The sequence below is a fragment of the Lithobates pipiens genome, unplaced genomic scaffold, assembly GCF_037356315.1.
Source record: "Lithobates pipiens isolate NorthernLeopardFrog02 unplaced genomic scaffold, aLitPip1_a1.2 Scaffold_8, whole genome shotgun sequence".
Lineage (NCBI taxonomy): Eukaryota > Metazoa > Chordata > Amphibia > Anura > Ranidae > Lithobates > Lithobates pipiens.
Genome location: NW_027507903.1, coordinates 114012036 through 114025832, shown reverse-complemented (window position 1 = coordinate 114025832; position 13797 = coordinate 114012036). Strand labels below are relative to the sequence as shown.

The 13797-nt window shown below is 42.3% G+C and overlaps 1 protein-coding gene across 1 annotated transcript in view; it reads right to left on the bottom strand.

Moving 5' to 3' along the window:
- CCDC33 (coiled-coil domain containing 33) overlaps window positions 1–13797 on the bottom strand; it is a 214027-nt gene that overhangs the window by 140300 nt on the left and 59930 nt on the right. The window contains exon 9 of the mRNA XM_077472696.1: window positions 13431–13545. Within this exon, the coding sequence (XP_077328822.1) occupies window positions 13431–13545 (115 nt within the window). The remainder of the gene's footprint in view (window positions 1–13430; window positions 13546–13797) is intronic.

The window sequence follows — 13797 nt, the reverse complement described above, 5'->3', positions numbered from 1 at the left end:
GTTGTAGCAGTTGTATTGGAGGTACAGTCATCTGTTATACTGTTATATTCAGACACAATGACACAATGATATATTATCACCAGTATAATCGCTCACATCTAAAGACAGTGGGGACTAAATACCTATGTCCACTAGTTTATTGATGGGCTCACTATTGGTTTATTCAAGTGTATATGACATATTAGGGTATACATATCTTAGAATTAGCACATGCAGCCAGAAGGTGGAGCCCTAGAGTCTGCTGACAACACATTTGTAATTCGTTCCCATGTTGTTCAGCTTTGTTCAGAACACACAGTTGAATGATCCAGACATGAGACACACCTCTTCCCAGTTCAGTGAACTCTGAATGGAGTATCAAGTAGAGAGAGACAGTCCAAAAGCAAGCAGTTACTGCTCCATTGTCTTTTTAGAAAGTCCAAAATGCTTTTTAAACCTTGCCATTTGCTACACTAAGCATTATTTCTAAAGTAAAATGTAGTAGTGGGGGGCGTGGCCGGACCTCACAGGAAGATGGACACATAACAGGTTAGCTCCCGCTGTGTTAACTGCCACTTTGCTGCTGAGAGACTTTTCTTTGCTTACCCGGTCCAGCTGACATGGGGACAGCATCGCGGACATCCTCCACCTCTCGTTCCCGCTCACCAAGAAGTAATCAAAGCGGCACAAACAGCAATTTTCTTGACCCTTTCTGGACACAGGGCTCTAACATGGCAGCTTCCCGCCAAATTTCCTCACAGAACTCCCAGTTACCTCAGCAGAGAATACCTGGAATGCAGCCAGATTATCACCCCGCTGACTCAGATATTTCAGTGGCCTCTGCTTCTGCCCTAGCTGCTACACACCCAAGTCTTTTAGACCTCAGAACAGTAGCAGCAGATATAAAGGATACACTGTCAGCTGCCATTGCAAACCTGCGTCTAGACATCTGTGCCATTGCTGACAGGGTTCTTGTGGTAGAAAACACAGCTGCCCAGCATCATACAATTCTGCGCAGAATGTCCCATAAAATAGATGCTCACACACTACAGCTTAGAGACATACAAAGAAACACAGAAGATTTGGATAACAGAGGAAGAAGACATAATCTGCGTGTCAGAGGTTTACCAGAGGCTGTGGATTCTGATCATTTACTGTCTGCCATTACTACTATATTCAATGACCTGCTAGACAGACCAGTGCACACAAACATAGCAATGGAAAGAATTCACAGGGCCCTCAAACCTAAAGGCAGAGAGAATGATCCCCCCAGGGATGTGGTGTGCTGTTTGGTTGATTATAAACTTAAAGAAGACATTCTTCACAAAGCGAGAAACAGGATTCACATTATGTTTGAGGGAGCTGAGATTCATATATACCAAGACCTTTCTGGCATTACTCTGAAGAACCGAAGAGACCTAAAACCCCTATTAGACACACTGCGTGCCAAAAATATTCCGTACAGGTGGAAATTCCCCTTTGGGCTCTCAGCTACATTTCAAGGTCGCACGGCTCTGCTGAGAGTGCCCGAGGACCTACCATCCTTTTGCAACACCATGGGCATTCCTCTAGCAGAAGTCCCAAATTGGTACGCTGAATTCCGACAATCTGCGACTAAAAAAGAACAACAACATGAAGAGCCTATGGAGGCACAGGAGACCCGACACCGTCGTCGCAGATATCCATCAGACGACAGGTCTTCAATGTCTACAAGAAGACAGCACAACGGTACAAGCTCACCTGAATCACCGCGACCTAGAAGGGCCAGAAGGGACCACGGGTCACAGCGCAACCGTGTTTACCAATGCTAACAATCAAGCCTGGAGAGTATACTGGTTTAATCCATGGTTGTTTATAATCTCCTAGTTCAATGGGTTTATTGCATAGTACAAGATGCCTTTTCTAGCCTCTTTACACCGACTTTACTCATCTGCTTTGGTTAAACTGATTAGAGACTGTCAACATCATATAAATTCTGGGGTTAAGTTACTGTTATAGATTGGATATGATAAATTCTCTTACACAATTCAAATCTCATGTTCCCACTAGAAGAGTACATAGGAAAGTACTATTGCACAGTTTTTAAACATCCTCATCCTCATTTATAGTGCTTTGATATTAGTTACTGCTCAGTCTGTTTCGTTCAATTTCCAGCAGTTAATTAGTCCTATATAAGGTTTTCCAATGCAGAACTCCCCTCCCCCCTCATCACACCCGTAGGACTACAGTTATTAGGATTTGTTTTCGGTTATCCTGCTCTGAGGAGACCAATGAACTAGTATCATCCTCTGTATGATACCTAGAAACAGTCAAGCTAGGCTATGTTTAAATGAGATGTCAGACATAAAGGTGGTCCAACAAGGCCCAAGGAAAAATCGGAAGCATTATTAATATTTTTTTTTTTTTTTGCATTTTTATTTATTTATTTATTTATTTATTTATTTTTGCATTTTTTAAGCCATCATAGGTAAAATTGGCCTTTAATTTTAATTTTAATTTCAGTATTAGTGTTATAGTATACCACTTTAGTGGAATCATCATAATGGTTATTATTACTTGTGCTGTTGTCCTAGTTAGTGGTTAGGTATGGCTATTTTACTTCCAGCACTTGATAAGTCCATCCCAGGATTCTACCTTAAACTATCCCCACCTATCCTCACGCCCACTGGAATGTGGCTGTGAGAGATTGTTATATTTCTTCCACCGTTGTGGATATACTAAGGAACGTGTATGGGTTTATACATAGGTATAGTACCAATAAAATTAAACACTACACAAGTAGTTGGGAGATACTAGTTTGGTTCAAGAAAGCCCAAAATACTCCGACTGCACTAGAATTATTTTATTACATTATTTTTATTTTATTTTTTATTTTATTTTGTAATTTTATTTTTTTATTTATTTATTTTATTTATTTATTTTTCTTTTTTTTCCTGTTCCGTACTTGTCTTCTTAGGTTAAGATAATCTTTAATATTAAGGTTAAAGTACACCAAAGACACCTTATTAATGGTATATTGGTAAGGACATTCTGGTGTGGCAAATATTTCTAATTTTACACTGTCTATTCCATACACCCACTAATATTTCCTGTTAGTTGTTCTATAGGATTCAGAGCTGGGGTTTCTAGTTCTTTCCAAAGAAGTATAAGTTTATATAGGCGTGATACTGCTATGCTTTATAAATTTACAATTTATTTATTTATTTTTATGTGAGAACATCTCAGTATTTTTATTTGCAGATTCCACAAAACAAGTCTCTACTCGCATACACCATGTCCTGATTTGCGTCACTCATGTAGTTGCTTGGGTTTATTATCATAATTAGATATTTAGTACTTCCACACCCATGCCAAATACATGACCGATATCAACACAAATTTTCCTTAGTTTCTCATATTTACACCTTTATAGGCATTTGGCATTGATAACAGCGGATTACCATGTCACTCATTCTCCTGTTCTCTGTGAGGTTTTATCCAACCCCCACACAGTAGCTTGGACCAGAGTTGGCCTGTGTTATGTAGGCTTTCTCTGGCCTTGCTCTGTACTTCTCCGATTTTACACAGGTCTTGGGTAGATCCCATAACCTGCTCGGTTATTGCTTCAGACCTTTCCCCACATTACACCATCTTAGCCTTATCACATAACCTGGTCTATTCCTCCTCCCCCTTTCCCCTATTGCCAAAGTTAATCCAAAAAGAAAGCTACTAATCAAAACATACAATGTCTCTTGCAGGAAGGCACGGCCCTCCTCCCCAGGTCAAGCTATATTCTTTAAACATAAGGGGTCTTAACACTCCAGAAAAAAGATCTCAGTTGTTTATGTTACTAAGAAAAGCTAAAGCGGACATTGTATACCTCCAAGAAACACATTTTAGATCAGATAATATCCCCAAACTTTTCAATCCAGAGTATCCAACAGTATTTCATGCCACTAATCCAGACTCCAAATCAAAAGGAGTATCTATTCTGATATCTAAAAAATGCCCATTGCAGATCCAAGATACTTTGATTGATACTAATGCAAGATATATTTTTTTAAAAGGCAAATTGCATAACAAACTCGTTACTTTGGCCAATTTGTACGCCCCTAACAAACAACACGTTCCTTATTTCCGCGATGCCTTACAAAACCTTAGTACATTTCGCGCAGGCATGCTCATTGTTGGGGGTGATTTCAATTTGGCCTTGAACCCCTCACTTGATACGTCCTCAGGTGCCTCCTCTATCACACACAGGGCTCTTCGGGCAATAAAAACACAGCTATCTAACCTGGAGTTACACGATACTTGGCGCACATTGAACCCAAACTGTAAAGATTTCACTTTCTATTCCCCTCCGTATCGTAGATACACAAGAATAGACTACTTCTTCTTATCACAACCAGATTTGGATCTACTTCATCAAGCTACAATTGACCCAATGGTAATTTCAGATCATCACCCTATTTCTGTCACAATCACATTTTTTACATCCAACACTAGACAATCAATCTGGCGAATGAATAGCTCTATTTTAACGGATCCAGTAAATGTAAAGCGTATAAATGATCGCTTGTTGCAGTATTTTCAGGAGAATGATTCCTCCGAAATTACCCCGGTTACCCTTTGGGCGGCACATAAGTGTGTCATACGGGGAGAACTAATTTCTATAAACGCTCAATGTCAAAAAGCTAGACAAGCTCTGATATCCAAATTATCTGATAAAATTCATTCCCTGGAAAGACAGCATAAACAATCATTGGCTGATCAAACTTTTCAAGAGTTATTAACCACTTGACCACTGGGCACTTAAACACCCTTAATAACCAGACCAATTTTCAGCTTTCAGTGCTCTCACAATTTGAATGACAATTACTCAGTCATGCAACACTGTACCCATCTGAAATTTTCGTCCTTTTTTTCCCACAAATAGAGCTTTCTTTTGGTGGTATTTGATCACCTCTGCGTTTTTTATTTTTTGTGCTATTAATGAAAAAATACCGAAAATTTTGTAAAAAAAAGCATTTTTCTTCATTTCTATTAAAATTTTTTGCAAATAAGTAATTTTTCTTCATAAATTTGGCCAAAAATGTATACTGCTAAATGTCTTTAGTAAAAATAACCCAAATTAGTGGATATTATTTATTCTGCGTGAAAGTTATAGGGTCTACAAGCTATGGTGCCAATCACTGAAAATGTATCAATTTGATCACAGCTGATGTACTGACAGTCTATCTCATTTCTGGAGACCCTAACAAGCCAGTAATGTACAAAAACCCCCCAAATGACCCCTTTTTGGAAAGTAGACATTCCAAGGTATTTAGTACGTGGCACGGTTAGTTTTTTGAAGTTGTAATTTTTTCCCACAATTCTTTGCAAAATAAAGATTTTTTTTATTTTAATTTTTTTTCACACCAAATTGTCATTTTACCAGGCTATTTCTCTCACACGGCATATACATTCCACAAATGAAACCCCAAAATACATTCTGCTGCTCCTCCTGAGTACGGTGATACCACATGTGTTAGACTTTTACACAGCCTGGCCACATACACAAGTCCAACATTGAAGTAGCAACTTCAGGCGTTCTAGGAGCATAAATTACACATCTAATACCTCAACCACCTATTACACTTATGAAGGCCCTGGAGCACCAGGACAATGGAAACGCCCACAAAGTGACCCCATTTTGGAAAGCTAACACCCAGGTGGGCACTGATGGGCACAGGTGGGCACTGATGGACACAGGCGCCACTGATGGACACAGGCGGCACTGATGGACACAGGCGGCACTGATGGGGCACTGCAGTGGCACAGGTGGCACTGATGGGCGCAGGTGGCACTGATGGGCGCAGGTGGCACTGATGGGCACAGGTGGCACTGATGGGCACTATAGTGACTTTGGTGGCACTGGTGTGGCTCTGGTGGCACTGATTAGCACACAGATGGCACTGGTGGGCACAGGCGGCACTGGTGGGCACAGGCGGCACTGGTGGGCACAGGCGGCACTGGTGGGCACAGACGGCACTGATGTGGCACTGCAGTGGCGCAGATGAGCACTGATGGGCACAGATGGCACTGATGGGCACAGGTGGCACTGATGGGCACAGGTGGCACTGATGGGCACAGGTGGCACTGGTGTGGCACTGGTGTGGCACTGGTATGGCACTGGTATGCACTGTAGTGGCACTGGTATGCACTGGGGTGGCACTGGGGTGGCACTGGGGTGGCTCTGCTGGCACAGAGGTGGCACAGAGGTGGCACAGAGGTGGCAAAGGTGGCACAGGTCGCACAGGTGGCACAGATGTGGCACAGGTGATAGATGGCACTGGTCTGGCACTGGTCTGGCACTGTTCTGGCACTGTTGTGGCACTATTTGGGCACTGCTGGGCACTGCTGGGCACTCACGGTTATTTTTTATTTTCACTGGAATGTTCTCCTCTCCTCTCACGCTGCATCGGTGTGAGGAGAGGAGACTGATGACCTTAGCTTGACCCGGCAAGCCGAATTGTTTACATTTGTGATCGCTCCGTCATTGGACGGAGCGATCACGTGGTAAAGGACCGCTGCCATTGGTCCTTTACCGCGATCCGTGTTGCGCCGGGTCCCGTGAACTCGGCGAGCACGGATGTTCCGGCGTGCGCGCCCCAGGGGGCGCGCACGAACGATTCTCCGGGAGGCCGTTAATTAACGGCCTCTCAGAGATAGCAAACCGACCTATAGCCGTTAATCGGCTATAGGCCGGTTATTAAGTGGTTAAAAACTAGGGAAGAACTTCTAGAAGAACTAGGGAAATCCATGCGTCGCAAATATGCCCTATCACAAAAAACCTTCTATGAGTTTGGGAATAAATCCAGCAAATTTCTAGCTAAAGCCCTGCAATCTAAAAAAGCAAATACTACCATTCATTACATAACGGACCCCAAAGGGAATAAAATAGAATCATCCAGTGGAATTGCAAATCAATTTAAACAATTTTTTTCTAAACTTTACAACATACAATCCCATTCGCAGACAGGCTCAAACAAGGACAGGATAAGATTAATACAAGATTTCCTTACACAATATGGTCCACACCCTATCACTGAAGAGGAGGCAGATGATTTAGATAAACCTCTTACCAGGGAAGAAACGCTGGAAGCCCTCAAAATTATGAAGCCAAACAAAAGCCCTGGCCCAGATGGCCTTCCAGTTAGTTACTATAAAACATTCACTGAAGTTCTCATACCAAGGTTCTTAGAGACCTTTAATTCCCTAGATACCCTCTCAGATAAAAATAAAGATCTTTTAGAAGCCCATATAGTTATGATACCAAAACCAAATAAAGATTCATCTATAGTTTCTAACTACAGGCCCATTTCTTTAATAAATGTTGATGTGAAACTTTATGCAAAAATTTTAGCTAATCGTATACTTCCTCTACTGTCCTCTTTGATTTCTCTGGACCAAGTGGGATTTGTCCCAGGCAGAGAAGCTAGGGACAATACCTTGAAGGCACTCAATATTCATCATTGGCTGACATCTTCCAACACCCCTGCGTTTTTCCTTTCCCTCGATGCGGAGAAAGCGTTCGACAGAGTGGCCTGGGACTATATGACGGAAGTCTTACGCAAAATAGGTTTCAAGGAACGCATGATGAACTATATCTTAACCTTATATTCATCCCCAACAGCAAAAATCAGAGTTAATGGTCTTCTTTTGGATGCTTTCTCCGTGTCGAATGGAACTAGACAGGGTTGTCCCTTATCCCCCCTTATATTTATACTAACCATGGAACCTATTCTAAGCAAAATTAGAGCCAACAGAGATATTAAAGGAGTTGAAATAGCAAATACTCATTACAAATTAGCGGCTTACGCAGATGATATTCTTCTTTTTCTTACTGATCCCATCATAACAATTCCGAACTTATTGAAGGATTTTGACCTTTTCAAAAAAATCTCCAACCTCTAAATAAATCTATCCAAATCAAAAGCACTCAACATTTCTCTGTCAGGTTCCATTGTAGCGCAATGTCAGTCCAATTTCCCGTTTGGCTGGGATGCATCAGCCATAACCTACCTAGGGATACAATTACCATCAAAACTACCTGATCTTTACAATAAGAATTTCGCCCCCATTTTAAAAACCATACAGAAGAACCTTCAAGACTGGAACAAAGGCAATTTTTCCTGGTTTGGTAGGGCAGCAATTATAAAAATGAATGTACTCCCTAGACTCTTATATTTACTCCAAACAATTCCTATAAAACTACCGCCAGCTTTCTTCTCCACATACAAAAGGTTATGTTTAAAATTTATCTGGGCAGAGAAACCATCACGGGTCAAATGGGGTAAGCTAGTGTCCCCAAAATTGAAGGGGGGAATAGGTCTTCCAGATATTCAAAAGTATTACTGGGCTTGTCATCTGACTAGAATATTAGATTGGCATTTACATCACAAGACAAAGGCCTGGATAGGTATCGAAGAAGCTGTCCTCCATTTACCAATGTCTTATTTACCATGGATCAATCCACAAAAATTAACACATGAGGTCAGATCACATCCTCTAATAGCTCCTACGTTACAAATCTTCCATTCAGTTCGCAAGAAGCTACACATTGCCTCAGTTCCGGGCCCACTAACCCCAATTGACCAGAATCCGGACTTCCCTCCTGGTATTTTGCCTAAATCCGATGCTGACATATCTGCAGTGGAACCCATGAGAGCTAAATCCTTCTATCACAATGGTCAGATATTATCTTTTCAAGAAATTTTAGCTCGTTTCCCTGGAATGAAGATTCCTTTCTTTAAATACCTTCAAATAAGACATTTTTTGCAAAGCTCTAACTCCCAATCTCTGTGGTATAGAGACCATACGCCGTTTGAAAACTTATGCTCCAAAACAGACCCTCAAAGACACCTCATTTCATTTACCTATTCTTTAATGTTCCCAGATGCTTCTTTCTCAAATGACACCACATGTAAGAAATGGGTTAAAGAACTGTCCTTGGATTTAACACATGAGGACTGGCAAAACATATACACACACATACATTCAGGCTCCCTAAATGTTACCGCTCAAGAAAATGGATACAAATTATACTCTAGATGGTATAGAACGCCTGACCGAATTCACAAATTTCATTCTACTATCCCTCCCACATGTTGGAGATGTAATCTAGCGCACGGTTCTCTTCTCCACATATGGTGGGATTGTCCTTTAATCCAACCATATTGGAAGGAAGTCCATAAGCTCATCACTAAAATTACAACCTATTCCCCAGACTACACGCCAGCTCAATACCTCCTGCATCATACATCTATTCCGCAATCCACTTATAAAAGATCCCTCACATTACATCTTATAAATGCAGCAAAGCTTTGCGTCCCCGTTCATTGGCGTTCTACCTCTCCCCCCACTATTTCTGAATGGCTCCGCAGAATAGAGAAAATAGCTGAAATGGAGGGCTTGATCTCTCAAGCGGAAGATACTCATACTAAATTTTATAAAACGTGGTCATGTTGGTCACATTTTAAGTGCTCGACTACATATAACACCCTAATATCTGTCCCTGTTTAGCTTGACCTGGGGACCCCAACATAATATAATAGAATAAATTACATTTCACTGCTTTTATATAGCAGCTTGTACTCAATTCTGGATACTAATCCCTTATAAGGTAGACAACCATGTTGGTTGTAGCTCAGATTAAAGCCATACAGACCACTACCTTATATATAGTCTGATGTTAAGACTCAAATTATTTTCGCGCACAGTTTGATCCCACTAGGGGTGCGTGAGATAATATGGAATTTACAGATTCATTGTTACTCTAGTTTGTTACACCTTTTTTTTGGTTTCTTATGAGATGTAGGTATGCGACTAATATGACTCCATATATACGCATGTGTTGTTTAAATCAATTTTATCCAGCTTGGGGTAATTTCATCTATATGATAGATATTTACAAGTGTGTTTTTTTTTTTTTGTTAAATTTTTTTTTTTTTTTATTGATCTATGCATGTCTATCTTATGCCAAATATCAATTCATATTGTTGCTTTATTTTCAAATTCTGTATTTCATAATTACAATGATATTCAGATTTATGTTTTACTATGTGTATGTAACATGCAATATTTGTTTTATCAATAATAATCAATAAAAACATTGAAACATAAAATGTAGTAGTGAAAATTGACAGTAAAAATTTAAAGTAACATAAATAAAATTGACATAAAACATGCAAAAGAGTGTAGTGCCCTCTTAATTGATATCCTGCCCTCAAGGTGCTTGGGCTTGAGACTGAGGGTATATAAGGTGAGAGGGGTGCAGATAGTTGGTGGTTGGAAGTGGGAAGCGGACCTGGGGCACCCAAGGCATATAGTGTAGCGATTTTCCCCTTGTGAAGCAGGGTTTGTCTCCTAGTGGAGTTGTTGGTAAAAAGATTTTGCCTGTAACAAAGCAGCATTGAATGCTCAAATCTGTATATTGGAAAATTAATAAAGGAATCCTGGTTTAGACAAGTGTCCTCTGGTGTGGACATGCCTTTATTTCTCAGAAATATTCCTCATAAGGAGATCTTGAGGACATGTGGAGACAATCACTGTAGAGGTGTTTAGACTGATGATTGAATTTATCAATTTCTGCCATGCTTCCCTGCGGAGTTTTGGAGGCCCCAGCTTTGATTAATGCAGGTTCACACAGTGGGCCCTGGTGTGCGAGTTTACCCCAGTCACTAAGTTTGGAGTTCAGGCACAAGGTCACAGACAATTCTAAACTGAGATTTTACTGATGTAGTGTTACAAGTAAATACCTTTCTTTTTACATATCTCTTCAACAACAATAGAGGGATTTACTAAAACTAGCGCCCCCCTTTCTTCAAGTGGCCTCTCAGCAAGCTATGTGAAGAGGGAGCCCCTATGTGAGCACACTCCGGAGCCCGGCATCGTGCATCCATAGACACACAGTGTGGCTTGGCCATGCCCCCTACTCCTTCCTCACAAGTTTTGACTGACAGCAGAAGGAGCCAATGGCTCTCACTGCTGCCTGTGTCTCTTGTGAGACCATAAAGTGAAGAAGGACTGATACAACAGGGTCAATGCTGGATTGGTGAGGGGAGGCAGGTAAGTGTTTAACTGGGAGTGTTTTTTACTTTAATGCTTTAAGGTAAAAAACACTTAGATTTTAGAACCACTTTAAAGTGGTTCTGCACCTAAAAAAAATATATTAAAAGCCAGCAGCTACTAATATTGCAGCTGCTGACTTTTAATAAAATCACACTTACCTGTCCCAGGGTCTAGCGATGTCGGCAGCAGATGACGAGCGATCGCTCGTCTCTCTGCTGCCCCCGCCGCCATCCTCTGTCAGGGAATCGGGAAGTGAAGCGTTGCGGCTTCACTGCCCGGTTCCCTACTGCGCATGCGCTTCTCTTCTGGTCCCCCGCTGTGTCCTGGGAACTGTGTGTTTCCCAGAACACAAGGGGGGGGGGGCGTCTGCGGGGGTCTGCGGCAGTCTGCCCGGAAGTGGGTGCAGATACCTGGATTATCCAGGTAACTGCACCCCCCTCCCCCTTGAAAGGTGCTGATTGTGGCACCTGAGGGGGGGAGGGATCAGATTAGCGGAACTTCCCCTTTAGGGTGAAGAACCGCTTTAAGCTTTGAAAATGAAAGCTAGAAGCACACTGGTTGTCATGCACAACTGCTCCAGTCTTAGCAAATTCCCCTCAATGTACCAGACTTGGATGTAGCAAGAGTCAGTCCAATCATCCCAGCTCTTTTTAGGACACACAATACTTGAAGCGGAGTTCCACTCGTTTTTTAAGTTTTTTAAAAGTCAGCTACAAATAGTGTAGCTGCTGAATTTTTAATAAACAGACACTCACCAGTCCCAGGGTCCAGTGGCCACCCAAAGCCTCGCTCCTCTCCGCGGCGCCATCATTGCAAGTGTGGGCATCCAGATGTGACAGCTTGCGGCTTCACAGCTGGGTGCGTGCTGCGCATGCACAAGTCGCGCTGCACTCTCCTAGTGGCCAGGCAATCTTCTTGGACCTGTGACGTGTCCCAGAAGATTGCAGAGAGGGAGGGGCCACCTGGGGGAGAGGAGGAGTCGCCTAGGTGGTGAGACGATCTGGGTGGTGAGACGACATAAGCAGGAAGTAGGACTGGAAGTACCTGTCAAAACCAGGTACCCACTCCCCCCCCCTCAAAAAAAATTACATGGCATGTAAGGGGGCGAGCTGTGCTTAAAGTGGAAGTTCCACTTTTGGGTGGAACTCCACTTTAAAGTGATACTAAAGTCTCGTTTTATTTGCTTTAAACATAACAAACATGTTATACTTACTTGCTCTGTGCAGTGGTTTTGCACAGAGCAGCCCAAATCCTCCTTTTCTCGGGTCCCTCACCAATGCTCCTTGCCCCTTCCTCCTGCCGAATGCCCCCACAGCAAGCAGCTTGCTAGAGGTGCACCAAGCCAAGCCGCAGTCTGTGTCCATTCAGACAAGCAGCCGTGGCTTGGCCCCGCCCCATCTCTCTCCTCATTGGCTAGCTGACTTTGATTGACAGCAGCGGGGGTCAATGGGGTCACTGCTGTGTCTCAGGCAATCGGGAGGGCAAGTCCCGGACAGCCAAAGCACTTCTGCAAAATCACTGGATTGAGATGAGGGACAGATAAGTAATAGCCCCTGTACACACGGTCGGAGATTTCGACAACCAAATCCGTTGCATTTTGTCCGTCGGATTTTGTCCGTCGGATCTTGTCCGAAACTGTTGCATACACACGGTCGGACTAAGTTGTCATCAGAACGTGATGACGTAATTTCGTTACGATGGGACTACGTTCAGGCTAGTAGCCAATAGCTTTGATGTAGGAATTTGATCTGAGCATGCGTGGCACTTGGTCCGATCAAAATTGTCTACACATGATCGGAGTATGTCCGATCGAACCAGTTGGTGGCAAAATATTTCCAACAAGTTGGAAAATTGGGTCTGACGGATATTCAGACGGAATCAGTCCGATGCATACCACACACAGTCGGATTATCCGACAACACGGTCCGATAGAACACATTCCGACGGATTCTCCGACCGTGTGTACAAGGGCTTAGAGGGGCTGAGGGGGACTGCTACACACAGAAGGTTTTTAAGAATGCCTTACGATAAAAAAACATTCTGCCTTTAGAACTATTTTATTGTATGTTCCCAAAAAACAATATCTACTCGTGTAAGGACTCCCAGATGGTGAGTAGCTGCTTACAAATATGGATTGAAGGACAGGCACAGGTTTCCATTAATATTTTACAATATAAACAATTCCTTTGATGTGTGGGATGTGCTGAAATCTGTAACTATGTGTTCTATGCCACCAGATGTAGGGAGCGGAGTTCTGTGACAGAAAATCAAAGTACCGGTATGAGCAATAATAACCAGGTCTCAGAAGAGACGGTGATATATTAATGATATAGGTAACATGTTATGCACATCAATATTACCTGTGGATGTCCTTGTGTGGCTCTTTGTGGCACGAGGAATGAAGATGGAGAAGGATCTGGAAACGTAGCTGTGACATGAGGTACCCCACTCATACCAGGAGGCTTGTGGGCCTGGCTGTTGGTTAAAAGATATTATTATAATATGTTATATTATATACAGTATATATTATATAGATATATCATATTATAACTTGTCATTTGCCTCTCCAATCCCAATGCCTTACCCCAATCTGTCTGCTCATCTCCTACTCTATTAGCTTTTAGACGATCCCTGAAAACCCTCCTCTTCAGGGAAGCCTACCCTACCCACACCTAACAATTGTTTTTTCATTTTCTCCATCAGCTCACCCCCCACAGGCCACAGTTA